At 38.6% G+C, this 25,024-nt stretch overlaps 1 protein-coding gene across 1 annotated transcript in view; it reads right to left on the minus strand.

Moving 5' to 3' along the window:
* LOC125288006 (collagen alpha-1(II) chain-like) overlaps positions 1 to 23,263 on the minus strand; it is a 45,654-nt gene extending 22,391 nt beyond the window's left edge. Inside the window, exons 1-28 of the mRNA XM_048234105.1 lie at positions 23,053 to 23,263; positions 19,269 to 19,448; positions 18,261 to 18,286; positions 17,688 to 17,714; positions 16,747 to 16,773; positions 16,589 to 16,612; positions 16,060 to 16,083; positions 15,937 to 15,963; positions 15,694 to 15,717; positions 15,557 to 15,580; positions 15,345 to 15,374; positions 14,957 to 15,055; positions 13,864 to 13,920; positions 13,580 to 13,651; positions 12,176 to 12,238; positions 11,629 to 11,682; positions 11,451 to 11,504; positions 11,163 to 11,216; positions 11,029 to 11,082; positions 9,641 to 9,685; positions 9,227 to 9,280; positions 8,420 to 8,464; positions 7,966 to 8,019; positions 7,648 to 7,746; positions 7,159 to 7,203; positions 6,760 to 6,858; positions 5,873 to 5,926; positions 5,542 to 5,649 (exon numbers count right to left, since the gene is read on the minus strand). Coding sequence (XP_048090062.1) covers positions 5,542 to 5,649; positions 5,873 to 5,926; positions 6,760 to 6,858; positions 7,159 to 7,203; positions 7,648 to 7,746; positions 7,966 to 8,019; positions 8,420 to 8,464; positions 9,227 to 9,280; positions 9,641 to 9,685; positions 11,029 to 11,082; positions 11,163 to 11,216; positions 11,451 to 11,504; positions 11,629 to 11,682; positions 12,176 to 12,238; positions 13,580 to 13,651; positions 13,864 to 13,920; positions 14,957 to 15,055; positions 15,345 to 15,374; positions 15,557 to 15,580; positions 15,694 to 15,717; positions 15,937 to 15,963; positions 16,060 to 16,083; positions 16,589 to 16,612; positions 16,747 to 16,773; positions 17,688 to 17,714; positions 18,261 to 18,286; positions 19,269 to 19,448; positions 23,053 to 23,122 — 1,593 coding nt within the window. The 5' untranslated portion in view covers positions 23,123 to 23,263. The remainder of the gene's footprint in view (positions 1 to 5,541; positions 5,650 to 5,872; positions 5,927 to 6,759; positions 6,859 to 7,158; positions 7,204 to 7,647; positions 7,747 to 7,965; positions 8,020 to 8,419; positions 8,465 to 9,226; positions 9,281 to 9,640; positions 9,686 to 11,028; positions 11,083 to 11,162; positions 11,217 to 11,450; positions 11,505 to 11,628; positions 11,683 to 12,175; positions 12,239 to 13,579; positions 13,652 to 13,863; positions 13,921 to 14,956; positions 15,056 to 15,344; positions 15,375 to 15,556; positions 15,581 to 15,693; positions 15,718 to 15,936; positions 15,964 to 16,059; positions 16,084 to 16,588; positions 16,613 to 16,746; positions 16,774 to 17,687; positions 17,715 to 18,260; positions 18,287 to 19,268; positions 19,449 to 23,052) is intronic.
* Between the last annotated feature and the right edge of the window lie 1,761 nt (positions 23,264 to 25,024).

Genomic DNA, 25,024 nt, shown 5'->3' on the forward strand with positions numbered 1-25,024 from the left:
GTCAAAGAAGATTTCAAGGAACTTTTCTCGGCCCTATATGAGCTTGGAATACAAATTTTCATCAGTGGCCCACTCCCAGCAGAGGGAAGCTTTGTATTTTCCAGACTATTCAGTTTAAACACCTGGCTCGCAAAAACATGCTTTTCAGTTGGGATGAATTTTATTGACAATTTTAACCTTTTTTGGAATCGCAGGGAATACTTCAGACCAAATAGCACAGAGCTGAGTTGGACTGGGGCCAAGATCTTAACCGAATACTATCACCTCTCTCTCCTGCACCCAACATTTTTTTCTGCCAACCTTGAGCCGAGCCTCTGATAAGCGCTCAGTGGCCATACAGACGGAACAAGCGGATGACATCAACAACTCAGCTAAACCAAAACACTCTGCACAGGCTGAAACAGAGATATGCCCAACCTGCCCTGCTGTGGGGCCCTCTGATAACCACCCGCTAGCCTCCACTGAAATGCAGACCTTGGAGAAACATAAACAACCAGCTCAACAATGCCAAGCCATGTCCACTGGACAAGATAAGATGGGTGCTGCTAAAATGACTCAAAGTCAATCACTGGCGTCAAACTCCCTGGAATCTCAGCAAACAAATGGATGTGATGAGCATGAGGAGATAGCACCTATCAAAGCTGCTGAGAGGATATCAGAAAGGAAGGGTCATGTTGTAACACCAGTACCAATACCCCTCCCCACCTCCGTCGTCTCCTTGTCACCACAAAGACACAACAACATGGAATACACTACTGGAATACATGCTGAAAGCGGGCATCTGCAACAAACTTCCCAGAACCTCAGCAGGCAGATGGAGACTCTGGATCAATTTTCAACCCCAACCTCCTTGATTTCCCATCACCACCCACACCCAATCACGTCCCCACCCAATCAAACTCCCCAGGCCACACAAACCCCCCTAATCTCCCATCCCCATCCCCACCCCTTCATCCCACCACCCACTCAAACTCCACAGGATCCCCTGAATACCCATCACCATCCCCACCCAAGCACATGATGTTCCCTGCAAGAATGGAGAGACTGCTACCAGTAGCCATGCAGAGTTTTACTAGCCCAAGATCATTAGCACCAAAGAAGCGAAGGGCACCTCCACCCCCTCGCCCTCCCCCTCCCCGTTTAGAAGGATCTCTTAAGCAGCAGCAACCTCTTAGTTCATTTTCTCAGCCGGCATATAGCATGGAATGTGCAGTGGAAAATACAGATGGCAGCAGCAGGGGACAATTATATGATGACTGTATTGCATGATATTCTCAGGGTCCCTGCAATATAAATGGTACTGACAGTAGTTTTGAGAACATGCCGGGACCCAGTAAGCCCATGACATTCTCTATTCCTGTATTGACAAGAAATAGAACACAAATGCATCGAGCTTATAGGGTAAACCAGTCCAATCTCCTACCATTACCACATCAACCTCAGATTTCCCCCATGGATCATATTTCCCCAACACTTAAACTAACAAAACTAGCACTCCTAAATATCAGATCTCTTTCAAACAAATCATTCTTAATTCATGATCTAATTTGCACACACAACCTTGATTTTTTTTTTTTTAACTGAGACATGGTTAGATCAAGCAAACAGTGCTGCTACTCTCATCGAATCAGCTCCCCAAACTTCAGTTTTTGAGTGCTACCAGAGCAAATAAAAGAGGTGGGGGGATAGCCACAATTTTCAAGGCGTCTTTTCAGTGCAATCAGTCGTCATTCGGTGACTTTACTTCATTTGAATATCTGTGTGCATGCATTAAGTCTTCTCCTCAGATTTTATTACTGACAATTTACAGGCCTCCAAAACATTCAGCTAAAGTTTTTCTTGAAGAGCTAGGTGAACTGCTATCAGTTGTTTGCATAGAGTATGACTGTCTTATTATATCAGGGGATCTAAACTTGCATGTGGATAATCCTGAAAACAATTATGCCAAGGAATTCATTGCACTAATCGATACTTTCTCCCTAACACAGCATGTACAGGGGCCAACACACTCTCTCGGCCATACCCTCGACCTTGTTATCACAAAGGGTCTCGATGTCTCTACAGCTGTTAAAGACCTGGCCTTATCTGATCATTTTTTTGCGTGTTCTTTGATGTGTCTATGTCCCCACACACTCAAAACACAGCTATGATGGTAAAAAAAGAATCATAAATGATCAGACAAGTGCTCTCTTTGAGCAAGCACTTTCACTAAAGTCAAGTCAACTGTCAGACTCTGAAGACTTATTTGATCACTTTAATGCAAAAATGGCAAACATTATGGATGACATTGCTCCATTACAATTCAAGAAAGTTAAGGACAAACAGAAAGCACCATGGAGGCAAAATCCAGCAGTTAAACTTCTAAAAAGAGAGTGTAGGAAGACTGAGAAAGAAAATGGGGCGTAAATACAAACTTCAGATCCACTATGAAATCCATAAAGAGATGCTCCGCACATATAACTCTGAAATATGCAAAGCAAGACAGTCTTTCTTTTCTAACATTATCAATAGAAGTTCAAATAACACTTTCGTATTCTATTTTCAACTGTTGATAAGTTAACAAATCCCCCCTCACAATTAAGCCCTGAACTTCTCTCAACTAATAAATGCAATGAGTTTTCATCTTTTTTTTAAAGGTAAAATTGACAAAATCAGACTCAACATATCTGCTCAATTACAAATTCAACAACCTGAACTTCCAGCAACAAACAGGGAAACTAAACTTGATGTCAGAGTTCAGCTTGATGAACTCTGAAAACACTTGAAAAAGCGGTACAGAATCTCAGCCCTTCCACATGTGTCTTAGACACTCTGCCTACCAATTTCTTCAAAACTGTTTTTCACCTCATAGCGGATGTCCTTCAAATTGTAAATGTATCATTGCTGTCTGGCACTTTTCCTAAGTCACTGAAAACAGCTGTTGTAAAGCCACTTCTCAAGAAGAATAACCTGGATGCCTCCATGCTAAACAATTACAGGCCCATATCAATCTACCTTTTATTGGCAAAATTATTGAAAAAGTAGTCTTTAATCAATTAACCACCTTCCTAACATCAAATGGGTATTTTGATTACTTTCAGTCTGGTTTTCGGGCAAATCACAGCACTGAAACAGCTCTCATTAAAGTTTCCAATGACATACGCCTCAACACAGATTCAGGTAAAACATCAGTCCTAGTGCTACTGGACCTTAGTGCAGCATTTGACACTGTTGATCACAATATTTTACTACACAGACTAGAACACTGGGTTGGATTTACAGGCATAGTTATCAGCTGGCTAAAATCATATCTACAAGAAAGGAGCTTCTTTGTTGCCATCGGAAACTGTACCTCAACACCAACGTCCTTGACCTGTGGTGTTCCCCAGGGGTCGATCTTGGGGCCACTATTATTCAACCTCTATATGCTCCCACTTGGACAAATCATTCAAAATAATTTGATTTCATATCATAGCTATGCAGATGACACACAAATTTACTTAGCTCTATCACCAAACAACTATGGTCCTCTTGAATCTATGTGTCAGTGTATAGAACAAATCAACACCTGGATGTCTCAAAATTTTCTTCAGCTGAACAAAGAAAAAACTGAAGTAATTATATTTGGTAAAAATGAGGAAAGACTTAGGGTTGCCACTCTCCTTGACACAAAAGGGTTGAAGGCAAAGGATACTGTTAAAAACCTTGGTGTATTAATTGACAGTGATCTAAATTTCAACAGCCACATGAAAGCGATAACTAAATCAGCTTTTTACCACCTCAAAAATATTGTCAAACTCAGAGGGCTGATGTCAAAACATGACTTAGAAAAACTCATTCATGCATTTATCTCCAGCAGGGTTGATTACTGCAATGGACTGTTCACAGGCCTTCCTAAAAAGACTATTAAACAGCTTCAGGTGATACAAAATGCAGCAGCTAGGACTCTAACAAAACTAAAAGAACTGACCACATTACTCCAATTCTTAAGTCCTTGCACTGGCTTCCAGTAAGTCACAGAATTGACTTTAAAGCACTATTGCTTGTTTATAAATCAGTAAATGGAGCAGGACCTAAATACTTGTCAGACATGCTTCAGCAGTACACACCTTCTCGTCCTCTCAGGTCCCAGGTGAAAAACCTGCTAGTAAAACCTACAGTTAGAACTAAACATGGTGAAGCAGCTTTTAGCTGCTATGCGGCTCAGCTGTGGAACCAACTTTCGGATGACATTAAAAAGGCCCCAACTGTAGCCAGTTTTAAATCTAGACTTAAGACCAAACTGTTCTCAGACACTTTCTGCTAACTGTGCGAGTTACAAATTCTGAATCTGCCTCGATAATTATTCTACTTTGTCTTTTTATTACTTTTTTTACTACTTTTGCCTTTGTTTTTGCTTACTAATTATTCTTTATTTTTAAATGATTTTTACCTTGTGTTTTATGTTTTTCTTTTTTATTATGATCTTTACCTTTTAACTATTCTTTGACTATATTGCCCTTCTATGCTTTTATTTGTTATTATCGTTTGGTTTTGTTTATGTAAAGCACATTGAATGACCTCTGTGTATGAAATGTGCTATATAAATAAACTTGACTTGACTTGACTTGACTTGACTAGATTCCTTCTCTTTCCCACTCACTCCCTGTCATTCTCCACTATCCTATCACATTAAAGGCATAAAAGCCCCAAAATATATATTCATAAAAATGTTAAGAAAGATGAAAATGCTTTTTTTTTTTTTTCATGTTACTCCTACATTGTCTTGCGACCTTTTGGCATGTGGCAGTGTCATTTGGCAGTTCAGTCAGAACAAACATATTGGTCAAGAGAAAATCAACATTAAATCAATATTTGCCAGGTGTATGAATAATTTTGTTCTTAATATATATATATATATATATATATATATATATATATATATATATATATACATATATATAATATAGCAGCATATATATTATATTTTGGTTGAATTTCCTATTGTTCTGCGTAATTTAGAATGTGCATTAACATATGTTATTTGAACACCTTTTTTTTGGCCGTATCACACTTATATATTAATTCGCCGAACTTGTTGTGAAGTTGAAATGAACTATCACGTTGCATCCCAGCTGTAAAATACAGACGTTTAGAACATAGCAACATTTAGCTTATGACAGAGGTGGCTTTTATGTAGTTGGATGGCAGTAGGCTAAGTAAAATAGCGATGTTTCAAAGATCAGAATCCTGGGATATGTCCGCTTGACAACGGGAGAGATAGAACTAACCACTGGCCTTTGGCCGAAGCAACCATCCATTTAGAACTAACGACTGACAAGTTGAGAAATTAGTTGATATTTGTCGGAAAAAAGTAGTTCTACAAACAAGACAGTTTTAGCGATTAAAATGTTTAAATGAACAGGAAATGAACACAATGCAAGTGTCTGTGTGTCTGTGTGTGTGTGTGTGTGTGTGTGTGTGTGTGTGTGTGTGTCTGTGTGTGTGTGTGTGTGTGTGTGTGTGTGTGTGTGTGTGTGTGTGTGTGTGTGTGTGTGTGTGTGTGTGTGCGTGTAAATGTACCTGTTCACCGCGCGGTCCCGGTGGTCCTGGTGTTCCTTTCCCTCCCGACGGTCCTCTCTGTCCACCACGGCCCGGTGTCCCAGGAGGACCCCCAACTCCTTGAATTCCCTGAAAGGGGGTTGGATTACGTGGTATGTTTTGGAGTGTACCACAACTGGTAATTGTCAATTATTTTCCTGCATTTGTTGTGTGTGTGGGTGTCCATGCATGTGTTTGTGCATGTGTGGTTGTGTGTGTGTGTGTGTGTGTGTGTGTGTGTGTGTGTGTGTGTGTGTGTGTGTGTGTGTGTGTGTGTGTGTGTGTGCGTGTGAGGTTGTGCAAAATTACTCACCGTATCCCCCTTCACACCAGGTCCCCCCTTCTCTCCAATATCACCAGGAAGACCCTACCATGCAAAGATCAAAGTTCATATTTTGTTTCCACAACTACAGGCCACCACTGAACACTACACAAAGGCACACAGCCTGAAGATTAAAGGTTCAAAGGTCCTACAGATTTTGCTATGCTGTGATTTTCTAAACTGGTGACAGAAGTTGTTAGTAAAACATTTCAATTTCAAAAGGAGAGGGTTTTTATTCAGTTGATAGCTGGGGGACTAAAGAGAGTTGCTTATAACAAGGAGTGGTAGGAGACTTTAGACCTTTTAAACTGCATAAACAAACATGTGCCTTCATAAGGCATTTCTGTTGACACAGAAAACATCATTGAGCTAATGGTAACTTGGGGACAAAGACCAAAAAAATGGTTTTAAATGACACTTTTAAAGTTGCCAATTTGCATGATGCTGAAGTAATTTTCCTTTCATAGTATCTGTGTTGGTTTTGAACATTGTAACCGGAAATCCTTTAGGAACAGATTGAAAGGGTCTATAGAGTGTTAAGTATAAGTAGTAAGTACTGTATAAGTATATATACTGTTTTGATCCCGTGAGGGAAATTTGGTCTCTGCATTTATCCCAATCTGTGAATTAGTGAAACACACTCAGCACACAGTGAACACACAGTGAGGTGAAGCACACACTAATCCCGACGCAGTGAGCTGCCTGCTACAACAGCGGCGCTCAGGGAGCACTGAGGGGTTTAGGTGCCTTGTTCAAGGGCACTTCAGCCGGTTCCTACTGGTCGGGGTTCGAACCGGCAACCCCCCTGGTTACAAGTTCGAAGTGCTAACCAGTAGGCCACGGCTGCCCCTGGTGTTGACCTTGAGTAGCCGACCTACCCGGCTGCCTTTTGGTCCTAGGACTCCACCGGTGCCTGGATGTCCTTTTTGCCCCCGGTCACCTGCCATCCCTCTTTCTCCGTCAATCCCTGGAAACCCCTGTAAACAAACAAACAAACAAACAAACAAGCAAAAGGCATGGAAAATTCAGAAAAGCCAGCAAACAAGCAAAAGGCGTGGTCAAAATCAGAAAAGCTGAATATGAGACGCACACTGTTTTACTATCTTACCACTGATTGGTTGAATTTCCCACTGCCATGTGTTCTTTAGAATGTCATTTACTAATCAGCATTATCAGCTCATACACACATTAACTTCTACTACCCCTAGGCCATGTCGTTTATATTACAATATAATATATAGAATCCGTGCTGCCAGTACAAATGGGGTTCTACTCACTTTATCTCCTTTAGTTCCTGGGATTCCATCGGTTCCGTCAGTACCCTAAGGGATAACACGTAAAGGGCTATAATAATAAAGTTGTATAAAACAGGTCTACAACCAAGAAGAGTGATAATTGTTATGGGCGTGACAGTTTTGCGTGGAATTGCCCAACTACTAAGCAATGTTTATCACTACAGAAATGAAGATGAACTCCTTCATTTGCCACTTCATGGGATGGATATCTAAGGAATTTCTAGAACATTCTAGACATTCTAGAATTGCAGACTGTCTGCCCCTTAAAAAGTGCAGGTGTAACTGACGTTGTTATTCCTAATAATTCCTACCAAGTTGTTTATCTATAATCCATGACACACCTCAGAAGGCAGAGTAAACAGCTTCGTCAGGTGGAGTGTGTGTGTGTGTGTGTGTGTGTGTGTGTGTGTGTGTGTGTGTGTGTGTGTGTGTGTGTGTGTGAGGTTCTGTCTGATTCTGTGTGAGACTTACAATTACACCCGGACGGCCCTGTTCTCCGTCGGGACCTGGGTCACCTCGTTGACCAGCCTTTCCTGGAGGCCCACGACCACCCTTAGGACCTTTTTCACCCTGGAGGAGGATACACACACACGCGCGCGCGCACACACACACACACACACACACACACACACACACACACACACACAAACATAAAAGCATAAAGAGACAACACACATGTAGATTAACACACACACACACACACACACACACACATGTTTCTATTCATTATTGTGTGTGTATGTACTGTATGTTAAACATAATGGCATGAGTGAATCCATAACATCTTACAGGCAATCCAGTAGAGCCACTCAATCCAATAAGTCCTGCCGGACCTCGACCTCCCTAGGATAAAACAAGACTAAAGGTTAAAGGTTAAAGGTCATCGATATAAACCAACACATTGGTCCCCAAAGACTGGGTCGTGTCGGGTGGGGTGGATCGAGGCACGGACTGGTAATTGGGAAGTTTGGGAATTTTCTCGGTGGGACCATCATCAGGGCAAAAGAGACATTCACATCACATCAACACCAGTTTAAATGTGGTCCAAAGCAATCAACGGTACCTAACACACCTGTGGTGTTCTGACAAATCAGTGTAGCATCAAAACGAGTTTGAAGCCATTATTGTAAGACAGAATAACTTAATTGAATTGCTTTAATGCTCATTAGTCCTCATCTGTAAATCTCTGTGGATAAAAGCGTCAGTTAAATAAACAAATGTATATGAAGTGTGAAGTACTCACAGGAGGTCCTTGAGGGCCTGGTCGACCATTGTTGCCCATCTCACCCTGTAAACAGAAGACAGTCCTTACACTTTACCAATGCTCTTGTACATCCAATGCTATTCTGCTGTTTACATATGGGGATGTAAAGACTTGAGGCTTATCCACACCGGCAACGATAACTGCAATAATAAAAACTACAATGCTAAATATTGTTATAGTTAATTCGAATGACAATGGCCATATTGTGTATTATAACGAGAACGACACGAAGAACAATATCATCAGGGATCACATTCAAAGTGATTCAGAGTACGATAGAAACATCAACTCAAAACAGCCAATCAAAATCCATCGAATTTTAGAAATCACTAAAAGCCTCTGTAGCCTCTACAGAAATGCTTTGTACAGTACAGTACAGTAGTACACATTCCAGTATGACTCTGTGCGAGTACATCATTCACAACAGTAGCCCGCATTTCTGTACTTTCCTAAAGGAACGATTTGTTTCTCCTAAACCCCCTCACAATAATTTTGAGTTTAATTCTTAGTCTATCCATAAACGATAATGCTTTATAGTAACGTGTGTTGACCAACCATTCACAAGGCATAAATAAATAGTTTGTTAGCTATTTACTTCCATTAGATAACATTAGTAAATTACTTACAAATAGTTTATAAGTCCCTTAATAAACCATTTACAGTGTATTACTAAATGGTTAGTTTCTCATTTTATCATTAGATAATATTAACAAATGGCATTAGTGCCTTGCATTTTAAAGGATGATTGTTTGATGGGTGGCTTGTAAACTTGAAGGTTATACTTACTATCTCACCAGATGGACCTGGTCGACCTCTTTGGCCTTTTTCACCAGGCAGGCCCTATGTGTGTGTGTGTTTGGAGAGAGAGAGAGAAAGAGAGAGAGAGATAGAGAAAGAATTGTGTGAGGACAGAAAAAGAGACTAAAGGTGTCAAACTCAAAATGCATCCATTTTATTATTAGGAGGAATACGCTCTTTTCTAAAGGGGAATCCAAGAGTCATGTAAGAAGGAATTAAATACACACCACCAATGCACTTAATGCAGAATCTACAAGACTCAAATGCCGCAAACTTCTCTTAGATATGTTTGTATCTACTGACAGGGACACAGCCAGCCACACACTCACACACACACACACACACACACACACACACACACACACACACACAGAGGCAGACAGACAGATGTTAGACACTCACCACTGGACCCGGACGACCGTCTCCAGCATCAGGTCCAGTTTCACCCTGAAAGAACAAAACTCCATGTCAGAAGACACCAAGGTTCTAAAACTCTGCTATTCCATCAACCAACCAAGTCCAGCCATACCTTCAAATACCTTTAAATACAGACGACCAATGTCTTAAAGTCCAGCCATACCTTTAAATACAGACCACCAAGGTCTTAAAGTCCAGCCATACCTTCTAATACCTTTAAATACAGACAACCATGGTCTTAAAGTCCAGCCATACCTTCTAATACCTTTAAATACAGACAACCAAGGTCCTAAAATCCTGCCATACCATCGCATACCTTAAAGAATCTGTATCAACCACACTCACTCACGTGATCATGATATTTCAAGTTTCTATCAATAAAACACTACAGAATCTTTCCTTTAAATAAAGACGACTAAGATCCTAAAATCCTCCGATACTTTCACATACCTCAAACACCTTTAAATACAGATGCCCCTTTTGTCCTGCATAAAAATCTATCAACCTTTACACTTCAATCTATAATCATAACATCTATAATAATATTTGTTCTATCTTTATAGAACACCCAACTTGGTAACACGTTACGGTAAGGGTACACAAATTATCATGAATTCATGCATGAATTCATTCATGATTTATGCATTACCTCATTCCTTAATATCTTATGAATCATCAGGAATTTACATGAGTTCATAGTCTCTCATTAATGACCTCATGCATGAACAACACATCAACTAAAGCATTAGGTACGATGGGTACATCATTATGATTGATGATTTCTTAAGCATGATCATCATGATTACATGTATGTCAGGTTAATTACTTATGAGTTCATCATGTTTGTGGCCCCTCAACTAAAGTGTTAACAATGGCATTGTGTTCAGAGAACTGCACAAGTTGTGTTCAAATCAAATTTGAGTAGTGATGACTACATTTTTGGCAAAAAAATAAATCATCATGATTTAAAATAAATCATAAATCATAATGCGTGCTCACCATACTTAATGCTTTAATTGATGTGTTGTTCATGTATGAGGTCATGAATGACTCATGAACTCATGTAAATTCCTGATGATTCATGAGATATTAAGGAATGAAGTAATACGTCAATCATTCATTAATTCATGTACCCTTACTGTAAAGTGTTACCCCTAACTTTAAAGGGCTGTTCTGTATCTCCAGTAATTTCTTCACCGATTTCTCAGTTTTGTTGTCACATTTTTCTCTGCGGAGCTCCCCCTGCAGCTTTGGGGGGCATATTTCACAACCGCCTCTTTGGTCTTTTCTCTGGCTCAGCCATGATGAACATCTAAAAAATGAAGCCATCTTATAGCGACCCATGTATTCCTGCAGAGTTCTTTGAGCCTCACCTTTGGTCCAGGAGGACCTTGGTCTCCTCTGGCACCATTTCGACCATTGAAGCCCTGCGAGGAGAAGACAGACCATTGTCAAGGGGCAGAGGTCACTTATAGGTCGAATGTCAAAATTGAACAGACGTGCTTACTGGGTATCCCTTCATGCCAGGCATGCCTGGGAGTCCGTTGGGTCCTCGTTCACCCTGTGGACGAGACCAGAATAGTTAGAGGGACTTTGTGTATTTGTGTGTGTGTGTGTGTGTGTGTGTGTGTGTTTTGTGTGTGTGTGTGAGGCCAGGACTGTTCGGGGAAACATATCACTGCCACCTCAGAGTCAACTGTGTGTATTTGTGTGTGTGTTTGTGCGTGTGTGTGTGTGTGTGTGTGTGTGTACTTGTGTGTAGACCTTGACGCCCTGAGTCAAGCAGATCACTTACCATACGACCTTGTGAACCACGGTCACCAGGGCGACCAGTTTTTCCATCCAAACCCTGGAGAAAACAATCCACAAATATATGAGCCATGCCAAGGGACTAATGGGCCTGACCAGTAAGACAAGACAAGGCAGTGACAAGCACTACGTAGATGTGGAAGACAACAGAAGCTCTCACTCACATCATCTCCATTCTTTCCATTTGGACCGGGTAAACCCATCGGTCCCATGGCTCCCTGTGAGATAAAAAAGGGAAAAATGAATGGAAGAGGGAGGAAAAGAAGAGGAAGGAAAAGAAGATGATGATGATGAAGAAAACATAGAAGAAGAGGAGATGAAACAGGAAATGACAGATAGACCTCTGAAGTTCGCCTACAAAAAGTACCTAAAGCTGCCATCTTTGCCCATATAAGGAAATCTGTGCGCTAATCGAAGCTAGCTACTATATTAGCTCTGGTGCAGCAAAAATCGAAACATACCGAAGATCACAGAACTCGCTTGAAAGCAGTTGACAAAAGTGTGTAGGAAATATGTCTGCATTTCAGACTTCATCCCCGCAACAGTGTAACAGGTGCGATATATCCCCATGTTATTTTCCCATAGGAAAAAATAATACAAGATCTTTTTATATGGGCAATGATGTTAGTTTTTTTTGTAGACAAACTTCAGAGGTCTATAACAGACTGAACCAGGAAGTGAAACAAGTTGGCACAGGAAGTGGATGCTTACAGGTCCACCAGGTTCACCAGGCAAGCCAGGAGGTCCAATGGGACCATGAGCACCTCGACGACCCTGGGGGCAAAAACAAATTCTAAAGCAGATATTTACAATTTTTGATTATGACTGTCTAAACCATATTCGACAACTGTGCAAACTAAGTTAAGCTTTAACTGTCACACCTAACTTTTCGTTGTAGTTTGCTGGCAATGCTGAGAACAATTAGCATCCTCGTTTATCTTACTTAGAGTTGACTGTGTGGCTTAATCCACAGATGTGGTGAAGCACTGTTTCGTTATGGTTTGCTAAGGAGTAACCCATTGCTTAAAATAGTGGAGAGCTGGGATGAGAACATGGTGTTGAATCTTCGCATTGTATCGCGGAGTGATTTATTATTACCTGTGCAAAGTCTGAGTTGAAATGTCCAGGGATATTCCAACTCATGGAACGTCTCTCGGCCAATCAGAAACAAATAAATAGTTCCATAGAACCCAATTGTTGTATAATGTAGTTTTTGAAATGCTATCCATATTAAGGCACTCTTAAAGTTCCACCCTGTTTGTTTTGCTATAGTGAATGTTTGTCCAATCAAAAAAAAAATGTAAAAACAAGTCTGACATGACTTTGTATAAGTTATGTTTATAGGGCTTACATCTCGAAATTGCCCCCCACTGTTCGATTTTACATTAAATTCTATAGGTCTTGCAAGGTCAACAAACCTAACAGAGCTCATTTAATAAGTAATTAATTTGCTAGTTCAACACTATGCAAGAAAGTTAGGCGCAAACATCGAGGAGTCTGCAAAGTTATCCCATATGCCACACAATAGCTGAATTTCAACAGACTTGACACTTTGCCCACCTAATAAATTAGGGCCCGTTCCACCCTGTTGGACAAATAATGTTAATAATTGTTCATTTTTGAGTTGATGAGCATGAAACATGTATTGCTTAGTAGTTAAACATGTAATCATTATGATAGAATGCAAGAAATATGAAAAAGATTGATTTATTTTTCAAAAGCTAAAAAAAGTGAAAGCTGAAAAAAAGCTTTCAAAAGCTGAAATGCTGTTGCCAGGAATCACTCTAATACAGTTTTTTGGGCAAGTAGGGGGATTTTAAATTTTAGCATAAATGCTATGTGCATGTACATTTGTCTTTTTTATTTTTCCTCTTAATTTACTTAAATGTCTGAGGACTTCTATTATTATAATTATGTACTATTATGTTTATTAGCATTATTATTATTATTATTAGTAGTAGTAGTAGTATTGTTGTTGTTTGTTATTGTATTATTGTTATTGTATTATTATTATTATTATTATTATTATTATTATTATTAATAAGTATTTGTATGTGAGTTGTAAGTATGTATATAGCGATGTGTTTGCATAAATAAATAAATACATTTTCTCACATTTGGGCCTTTCTCTCCTGCTGGACCTCTGGGGCCGGGAGGGCCAACATTGCCATAACCCCCTCCACCACTCTGGGGGCAAGAGACAGACAGGGAAAGAGAGATAGAGAGAAAGAGAGAGAGAAACAAAATTATTGAGAGAGGGAAAAAACTAAACAAACAAACTCAGGAGGACAAAGTGGGTGATGACATAATCCCATTTGTGACTGCCAAAGGGATGCATACCATAGATATACAGTAGGTTTCTATACCATAGATATACAGTAGGTTTCAATATACTCTACCTTGCCACCTCCATATTTCCCATCACCTGCGGACTTCTCGTACTGGGCAGCGTAGTACTATAAAGGAAGAAGAGATTAGAGATATAGATATTAATTTGAGAAACTGTAAATGCAGTTAGCTAATAATAATTATAAAAAGAGTTGTGGTAATTACATTTGCTACTATGTGGATTTTCTTACAGTGTACTTGAATAATATTAATATATAACACACACACACACACACATATATATAAGTTGAAAGTTGAAAGATTAAGCAGGTGAATGGTATGTAAATATTAAAGTATTAAAGAAGTGTGCTTGGAGTGGAGGACTGCTTTATTCTTATGTCATCTTATAGCTTGGTATGTGCGTATGTACAGTATGTACGTACTGTATGCATGTATGTGTGTGTGTGTGTGTGTGTGTGTGTGTGTGTGTGTGTGTGTGTGTGTGTGTGTGTATGCATCTATGTATGTACAGTATTCAAGATTCAATACTTTATTGCCATACAACTCGGTGCAAGTTGCTAGGGATTTGCTTCAGTTTGCTCATGACAGGACATTTACAAAGACACATAAAAAATCATAAAACATATAGAAGAGTATTGTAAAAAGAATGTAAAGAGATGTGCAAAATATACAGGCTCGTTAGGAGAACCTTTTTTCATGAGGTACTGGTTCAGGGATGGAGAGCTGTTTAGAGATTTGATGGCTCTGCAGTATGTGCAGTTGAGAAAGCGGGAGGTTTTTGTCTTAATAGCTCTCAACCTTCTCCCTGAAGGGAGGATGGAGAAAAGGGAGTTGGCAGGGTGAGTCTCATCTTGTAGGATCTGTAGGCATTTCTGTTGGATACGGGCCTTGTAGATCTCACAAATGGGGAGAGAGTTTACAGCCAATGAATTTTGAGGCCGTATTCACTATCCTGCAGCTACAACCTGTGTGTGTGTGTGTGTGTGTGTTTGTGTGTGTATACAGTATGTATGTATATGTATGCCATGGTACCGTGTATGTGTGCACAGTAAATCTACATAGAATGGAATCCAAATAATAGGAGAAAACATGGCCGCCACAAACAGGGGAAATCAGCCAATCAGATGAGAGTGAAATACATACTCCATCAAACATGTCTCCAGAGGGTCCAGGGTAGCCAGGAGGGCCAGGGGGGCCATCAGGACCAGGATGTCCATCATAACCAGGACGCCCAGGGGGACCCTAAGGCAGAGACAGGGGTACAGTATGAGCACAAAATATGAGCAGTGTATGAACACCAAAGACTATCAACATCAGAGACTAGGATATGAACATCAAAGACTGAAATATGAACAACAAATACTAGAATATGAACGTCAAAGACTGAAATATGAACACCAAAGACTAGGATTTGACCTCCAAGGCACAGATACAACAAAGCAGGGATATCAACACCAAAGCAAAGCCCTTATAGTAAAAAAAATTAAGAAAAAAAATGAAGCAGCAAAAGTAGAAATAAAAAAAAACTCACAGGACTACCCTTTGGTCCCGGCCTTGTCCCCTGCCAAGGAAAAAGCAAAAAGGAAATGTCAATAAAATAATAACACTTTTATGTCTATTAGGTTGTATATCATTGTAATCATATTTATAATTATTGCTATCATCATTTTGTTAGTATTGTAGCTCCAGTAGTTGTAGTCAATAAAGGTTGTAGTTAAAAAAAGAAATCGATGAGTATCTTACTCCGTTATCAGGAGGAGGTTTAACCTGCAGCCAAAACAAAATGATGGTTATTATCAGTATATCAGTACTATTGTTATTATTGTTGTTGATGTTGTTGTTGTTTAAGTAGAAGTAATAAAAGAAAGTCAACATCTTACTCCGTTATCAGGAGGTGGTTTAACCTGCAGCCAAAACAAAATTATGGTTATTATCAGTATGTGTATTTTCACTGTGTATTTTACATAATATGTTTTGCATTTTCATGCACTGGGAATTCCTCGGAATTACATGTTCTAGTTATAATTATGTATTATTATTATTATTATTATTATTATTATTATTATTATTGTTAGCATCATTGTTGTTTAAGCAGAAGTAGTCAAAGAAGTTCAACATCTTACTCCATTATCAGGGGGTAGTGTAGTCTGCTGCCAAAAGAAAACATTTTTGAACACAAGTTAATGTTTCTATTTCAATTTTCAATAATCAGGTGAAATACAAGCTGACAAATGGAAATATCTTACATCATAATCCTCCTTCTCAAAAATCTGCAGGCAAAACAAAAACAAAATGCAAATTTTATATCAAGAGTTTCATTTATTATTCTTAAAAAGTATAATACAGTATATGTTATATAATAATTAATTAAGGATATTCTCAACTGATTGGCCGATTGAATAATATTATCTTAATAATCATTAACATTACAACATTTCCCACCTAGTAACCAAGGTTTATAGACTTTGCAACATTTATTTTGTCTATACACAGGGATAGGCTATACATGGGAATACATTTATTTTCTTCGTTCTTCTTTATGAATAAAGAATGATCTGATTCTGATCCATTGGGCTATTGGGCACTGCGGTTAATACAATTGGTGCGGTTAATACATATTGTTGTTTTCTTATTATTATTTTCATAAATGTTGCTAATACACAGCCAAAACAAAATTATGGTTATTATCAGTATATCAGTACTATTGTTATTATTGTTGTTGATGTTGTTGTTGTTTGCTTAAATAGAAGTAATCAAAGAAAGTCAACATCTTACTCCGTTATCAGGAGATGGTTTAACCTGCAGCCAAAACAAAATTATGATTATTATCAGTATATTATCATTAATAATAATAATAATAATAATAATAATAATAATATTATTATTCTTGTTGTTGTTTAAGTAGAAGTAGCCAAAGAAGTTTAACATCTTACTCCATTATCAGGGGGTAGTGTAGTCTGCTGCCAAAAGAAAACATTTTTGAACACATGTTAATGTTTCTATTTCAATTTTCAATAATCAGGTGAAATACAAGCTGATAAATGGAAATATCTTACATCATAATCCTCCTCCTTCTCAAAAATCTGCAGGCAAAACAAAAACAAAATGCAAAATTTTATATCATGAGTTTCATTTATTATTTTTAAAAGTATAATATATGTTTTATAATAATGCATTAAGGATATTCTCAACTGATTGACAGATTGAATAATATTATCTTAATAATCATTAACATTATTATTACAACATTTCCACCTAGTAAACAAGGTTTATACATTGACTTTGCAACATTTATTTGTCTATACACAGGGATAGGCTATACATAGGAATGCATTTATTTTCTTAGTTCTTCTTTATGAATAAAGAATGATCTGATTCTGATCCATTGGGCTATTGGGCACTGCGGTTAATACAATTGGTGCGGTTAATACATATTGTTGTTTTCTTATTATTATTTTCATAAATGTTGCTAATACACAGCCAAAACAAAATTATGGTTATTATCAGTATATCAGTACTATTGTTATTATTGTTGTTGATGTTGTTGTTGATGTTGCTTAAATAGAAGTAATCAAAGAAAGTCAACATCTTACTCCGTTATCAGGAGATGGTTTAACCTGCAGCCAAAACAAAATTATGATTATTATCAGTATATTATCATTAATAATAATAATAATAATAATAATAATAATAATAATATCATTCTTGTTGTTGTTTAAGTAGAAGTAGCCAAAGAAGTTTAACATCTTACTCCATTATCAGGGGGTAGTGTAGTCTGCTGCCAAAAGAAAACATTTTTGAACACATGTTAATGTTTCTATTCAAATTTTCAATAATCAGGTGAAATACAAGCTGATAAATGGAAATATCTTACATCATAATCCTCCTCCTTCTCAAAAATCTGTAGGTAAAACAAAAACAAAATGCAAAATTTTATATCATGAGTTGCATTTATTATTTTTAAAAAGTATAATATATGTTTTATAATAATGCATTAAGGATATTCTCAACTGATTGACAGATTGAATAATATTATCTACTTTAATAATCATTATTAGGAGTGTCATTATTATTACAACATTTCCCGCTTAGTAAACAAGGTTTATACATTGACTTTGCAACATGCATTTGTCTATACACAGGGATAGGCTATACATAGGAATGCATTTATTTTCTTCGTTCTTCTTTATGAATAAAGCACGATCTGATTCTGATCCATTGGGCTATTGGACACTGGGACATGGGTGTGGTTAATACATGTTGTTGTTTTCTTATTATTATTTTCATAAATGTGGCTAATACACAACAAAATACTGTAGTAGTAGTATTAGCAGGCATGCTGTGCCAATTGAAGCTAACTGTGTGTGTGTGCCTAACCAGACTTACACACGCAGCAGTGACAACATTAGCAGTATGTCAACATTGAAGCAGTGGTTTAATTACTTACGTCTGGGTATTCAGTGAATTCTGGACCTACAAATAATGGGATAAATGTTTTAACTACTGACAGTATAATACTACATACAGTATGTCTAGTACACTCAAGTGCACTCTTTATGCTCTACAAATGTATTCATAAGGGCTTACAACATACCATGCCTACTGGTCGGGGTTCGAACCGGCAACCCTCCGGTTATAAGTCTGAAGCGCTAACCAGTAGGCCACGGCTGCCCCATCAATAATGTAATGTATAATGTAACAGAATAATTACAATAATCATAAACATAACAAACCTTCATAACTTAGAGTCCATTCACTATAGTAAATGGAGTTAATGAAGTTGACTTGAGTGAAATTGAACTGAAATTCTGAAGTAGCTGCTTTAGGACAGTGTTTCCCAAACTTTTTTTCTGGGGACCCACTTTTTAAAAATGACAGACCATCGCGACCAATTTCACTTCAGAGCAAACATGCAACCACCAATATTGTTTTAGGCCACAGGTTCTCAAACTTTTCTAGTGCGTTTTAAATCCGAAATAATAAGGAATGTGAGGAGGTTGCTATTAACTTTAAAGAGTGCATCTACAATCAAAAATATCTACAGCCTATGACGCAAATTGAATTGCCATGTCCGGTATTCGGATGTCTGTTGGACTTTTACTTTGACAAGTTGTGATCGTTCTGTCTTCCACATTCATGAAAGGTTTGGTATGAATGTTGAGTCGTGTCTCATGAAACAGTCATGAATTCTTTATGTGCAGTTCATGACAGCTGCTATGAATGTGTTACGAACTCACCCGTCAAGTAAAGTGTTACCGGTTAGGTTTAGTGTTAGGGTTCATGTGTCATGACAGTGTCATATGTTCATGACATATGGTCATTATGTCAATACTGTCAAGTAAAGTGTTACCCAAATTTGTTTGTTTTTATGACAAATTTACTTGTTTTTAGGACAAATTTGCTTAACACACTGGCAGACGCGGTGTTCAAGCTCTTCTCTAACCATAGCGCTTACCGTTGGGGCAGATGGGACAGCATTCACCGTCAGGAATCACTGCGTCTGAGCAGCCGACAGAGTCGTCACAGATCACCTCGTCACACATCACAGCTCCTTGGTCGCACACACAGATCCGGCAAGGCTCTGGCTTCCAGACGTCCCTGTCGTTGAATGTCTGGCCATCCTGTTCACAATTGCCTGGAGAGCAGTTCACACAGAAAAAAAATGTGGTGTTGTGAATACATAAATAGTGGACGACTACATATTTCTGTAATTTCCGTGTTATAGTTCGAAAACGCTTTTGGGAGCAGTAGTTCGAAAATTAAAATATACAGTTTTGTACCTTTGCCTTTTTTTGTTTTTCTGTTTGTTTTTTTGCTCGACATTAAAAGTTGAATGTTTTTTTGCTCGACATTAAATGTCGTATGATTACGAGTCACGTCATAGCTGGTCAGCCTAATTCAAGGTCTAAAACTTTTTATATATGTATTTTGCAAGATGTCGATTGGCGAAATAAATGGGAAACTTAGGGTGCATTCATGGCACCTAGGAATATCAGGGACCACCCCTGTGATTACGTTGTTTTTTGCCACTGTGAGTGTTTTCCCACATGTGCTTTGCCGTCAGAATGAGGGAACAACATGGATGCCACAACAAAGGTTAAAAAATACGCTCACTAATCTTTAAATAAACAACTGTGTTTGCTTACAAATATGGCGTAAGACTCTTGTGAAAGAAGGCTATGCAGCTTTCAAGTGACAAAAACAGCAAATTCCCAAGTTCACATTAAAACTGTTGACCATGAAAGGCCACATGGACTACAAACAACTACAACGTGACAACAAAAGTGATGACGAGCCCTCAACTGGACAACGTAGCAAAATCTAGCCCCAGTTGCCCACCTCATGAAGTGATGTGAATGATGATGTTTTCACTGCAGGGAAAATGATTTTTTTTTCCCATGCCCATGAACGCACTGTTACTTCGGGAAACCAAGCTTACTCGGAGGAGGGGCGGGGCTATTGAGCTCTATATACAGACATACAGGCAAAGCAACTTTACAAAAGTGGGATTTGAAAAAAAGTCTGAAAAGAAATGATGCAAACTTGTCTGGCTTGCTAGTCAACATAGCAGAAGAGTTTGGTGATCAGAGGTTCTAAATAGGGGGGGAACGTGCCTATGTTACCACAGCTCTATGTTTCCAGACCCTTACCCTAACCCTAAACTTAACCTAACCCTAACCTAGAAATGTGGGAACATAGGGCTGTGGGATCATTGGGCTGTGGGAACATGGGGTGACCCCCTAAATAGCTAGCATAGCCAGCAGTTACAGACCAGAGAGTAGACTAGCCTAAGCCTTGCCCTTTAAACTGCCCTTAGGATAAAAATGGACCAAACGAATAGAGAACAAAAAAAATATTTTTTGATACACTTGTGTGCCCTCGTTGGATGGGTAAATAAATACACCTGTTATTCTAGAGGTGTAGGCTACTTTACTTGGATGGTCTCGTAGCCAGACTAACACAGATGTTCAGGGGTTGGTTAAGGTGATGTGCAGTAGCCTAATTGTTCATCAACATTTTAAAGACTCAACTCCAATTTCAACAAACCTGTTCAAAATCTGTCCAAATATGTTATGTGTGTCAGTAGGCAGACTATCCAAGTAAAGTCTTATTTAGGCCTACACAAAACAGTTATTGAAATTAGCGATAGGATTCTGCACAATTTTAGAAGTGTATGAGATGAACATGAAAATAGCAATGCACTTCTAGACACATTTGATGAAAACAAAATGAATTCAAGTACAAAAATGGATTCTTCTAGACATGACCTGGAAAGCAAGTTTTGGTGAGGTTTTTGTCAGTTTACTCACAACTCCAGACATCAAGCTAGGTGGCTTATGCTGGACGGTTTCAGTAAGAGCTTACCAAACTGGCATTTTATCATGATCATGGCATTTTATCATGATCATAATTAAAAAAGAGAGAGAAGACAATTATGTAGCCCTTTATCCATGCAGGGTTGTTAATTGTCTAGCCACTTGGAGCAAACTTAAAGGAGATTAGTAGTAGGTTATGTTAGTAAATGGCCTATGTAGTCAATGTATACTGAGGTCCATATTATGTTTAAATCATTTAGACTCACTTGTTCAATTTATTGCAAATCTGGTATTTATATATGACCCTTATAGTACAATCATCAGTAACACTTCACACCGTCGACATAAGAGGGACACGACACTGCCATAACTATGACATGACACGACTTTACTTGGATGGTCTCGTTGTCGTAGCCAGTTAACACAGATGTTCTAACTTGAGAAGAGACAAGTTTTAAATGGGAAAATTACATCTTAGTCACTTTTTAGCGTGATGCTAGCAGGCGAGATGCTAATTGTCTAATCCGATGCAATGATCTTTGCTAGGCTGGAGCTAAAAGTGGTATCGCCAGACTCAGAGAACAGCTGGATGAACTGGAGAAAGGTAAAAATCAATTGTTTAACTCAAGGGGAGGTGGAAAATGAGTGTAATTCCCCAAATGGTGGAATATCCCTTTAAGGACAAATCAAAATGCTACCACTTTACTTTAGGTCAATGAATGTATTTGTTACACTGTCATAATGATGTCATGACAGTCAGTTTTGTGAAATATCCTGTCACACATCTGTCTGACCAAGTACTAGAACCTTGCACATCTAATTACAATAATCGTTATGTCAACATGTCATGAATACAAAAAGAGGGGGATTTTCTGTTTATGTCAAGCTGTCATGTCAAAGACATCCTCTGGTAATGCCATCATGTTTAATGTCAAATTGTCATTACAAAGACATCCCAAACATATTTAATGTCAAGTTGTCAAAATCAAGACAACCCAAGCATAAATATTTGACATGTTTATGTTTATGACACTTTTATGACAGTGTCATATCATAGTTATGTCAGTTTCATGTCACTCTTATGTTGACGGTGTCAAGTAAAGTGTTACCCGTTCATCATAGCATCTGACTAACATCGGTCTTACTGCCAGGAAGGTTATCAGATTATTCATCCAAACTAGGCTCCATAAATACAAAAGAATCACCCACTACTGCATGGTCAGCAGCACCATACAGCTAAACAGTATAAACCAAAAACCCTTTTTTACTGAAATCTGGCGTTCGCCTGTATCATTTGCATTCATATTTGTTGACTGCAACTGATACAGACATTATGAAAACTTAGCTGAACAGCCTTTTTTATTTCTTACACAACTTATTATAAGATACCAGGGGAAAATGTAAGTGTAAGTAACTGATGTAAAAGACGTGAAAGCCTACAAACATGTTTAGACCTATAACCTATTAAACCAGCCCAAATATAAAGCAATTTAAACAATACAATGTAGGCCTAATTATTTTCTGTGTAGCCTAATTATATCCAAGCCATTGAGCATTAATTGAAACAAATATTTGTTATAATTTAGGTTTGTAAGACAATGAATGCCAATAAATAATTGTTCTGTGGTTTTAATACCAGATTGGCCTGTGGTTCTAACACCAAACCACAAATTGGGTATCTACTTCACCTGCATGCAATCTATTCCCAATGCAAGCGCTCCATCTAGTGGACAATTGCATATTGCATGTAAATGTGCACCCACTAGAGCTGCATCATTCAGCATACAGGCATCCAGCACATGTTGTCATAGTGACAAGATAAACTTCCCTCACCTCCACTGGTTTACATTTGAAATTGAAATTCCCACCCAAAACATTTAAATTATTAGATTCACAGAAGCAACATAAACGCAGGCTACTTACCAAAGTCTTGCGCACGTGCCAAAATCACTGCTGCTAAGATGAGCAGTCCTACATCCACAAAGCTGGGCATGTTTGCGCCTCGGACATGCAGACTCTCTGGGGAGGAGGTAGCGAGAGACGCAGGGAAGTGCAGGACTCCTTGTTTGGGTGTCTTGTGTGTGTTCAAATTGCACTCATATGGTTGACCAGTCCAGCCCAAGACCCCAGCAGATAAATCCTGCCCTTCTGCCTCAGTATGCTGCTGTCCCAGCCTTTTATATGCCTGAGGGTTTTTTTTCCCCTTAAGATGCACTCGCGATGCTGAGTACAGGAGTTTGGACTCAAATGGATCCTCCCTCAAGCCCGCCTCAAAACTTACTTTGCTGATGGAGAGCGACTCCGGAGCAGATCTGAGCCTCATTTGGCCCGAAGCTGCCAGAACTGGACCAGTCTAATGCCCATCATACTGGCCTGTGCTAAAGTCTGACTGTTAATGTAAGTAAAGTGTAGGCTTTAAATGAGGACTCAATACCCACAGAGAGCCTAGCTGAGTTCAGATGTATAAGAACAGCAGGCTCTTTAAAATATGCAGACATGTTTTATAGATTTTAAATATCAGTCTGAGGCTTAAAAAGGATAACAATGTGATGTTATGCTGTTTAGTATAAGAAACAGTGGTTAGCAGAACCTAAAGCAGCCAGTTCTATTTAAATCAATTTGAAGTATTTAATTTGAGTTACGTAGAACTTATAATAAACTTGACAACACACACAAACTCACTCACTAATATGTGGCGGGTGGATAAAATATGAGAAACACCCATGAATATTCCATGAATAATCCATGAAGCCAAAGGAACCGGATGACCTGCCTGGGATAAGTTGGTCAAGCAAATATATTTGACAATGTATGTTAAAAACCAGACTAATGCCAATGTTAAAACCAGACTGGTGCCAATGTGTGTTAAAGGGATATTCCACCATTTGGAGAATTACACTAATTTTCCACCTCCTCTCAAGTTAAACAATTGATTATTACCTTTCTCAAGTTCATCCAGCCGTTCATCCAACCGAGTCTGGCTATACCAATTTTAGCTCCAGCCTAGCATAGATCATTGAATCGGATTAGACCATTAGCATCTCGCCTGCTAGCATCACGTTTAAAAGTGACTAAGATCTCTAGGCTGATTTTCTAGGCTGATTTGACATGGAACTATACTCTCATTCAGGCGTAATAATCCAGTCACTAACCAATTTGTCTGCTGCAGCTCAACCATGTTGCTGGAAGTTAGCCTATGGGGACTATTTTCAGGTGCTGTATGATATCATTGTGCTGCTGTGCCCATGGTGTTCCTTGATTATTACGCTGGAATGAGATAACAGTACACACGACAAGAAGGGAAGGCACAGTATAGCCCATAACACAACTACACAATATTGCTTTTCGGGACCCACAGAGCTTCACAGTATGGGGTGAACTCACTAACCTCCACCAATCTGTAGCACCCCCTGGGTGGGGCAAGCCAGCCATTATGCTTTTACGATTTATGATGTGGCACCTACTAGCCACCGACCAACACTTCCAGCAGCAACTTAGTTTTCCAAGGAGGTCTCCCATCCAAGTACTAACCAAGCCTATGATTGCTTAGCTTCAGTGATTTAGACAGGGTATATCTACTGGTCTGGCTGCTGGTCATAATTGACATAAATTAGATTAATCCACAGTTTTGTAGGAAACCTCTTCAAACGGAGACATCTTCAAACATGACTGTCTATGTTTTTATATGTGAGAAATGTATCACAAATTTCAACTAATGTTTTCCTGCACTTGTGCTCCTTCTATATGCCATCCTTTTGGATGTTATGGTATGATACTAATATTTTGTCCAAAGTGATTTACAGTATATGAATACATTAGCTAAACATTTTTTAACAACTATAAACAACAATACCAAATATCAACAAGGAAAATAATGAGTTTTCATATTGATAAA

Source organism: Alosa alosa, chromosome 22 (genome assembly GCF_017589495.1).
Source record: "Alosa alosa isolate M-15738 ecotype Scorff River chromosome 22, AALO_Geno_1.1, whole genome shotgun sequence".
Classification (NCBI taxonomy): domain Eukaryota; kingdom Metazoa; phylum Chordata; class Actinopteri; order Clupeiformes; family Clupeidae; genus Alosa; species Alosa alosa.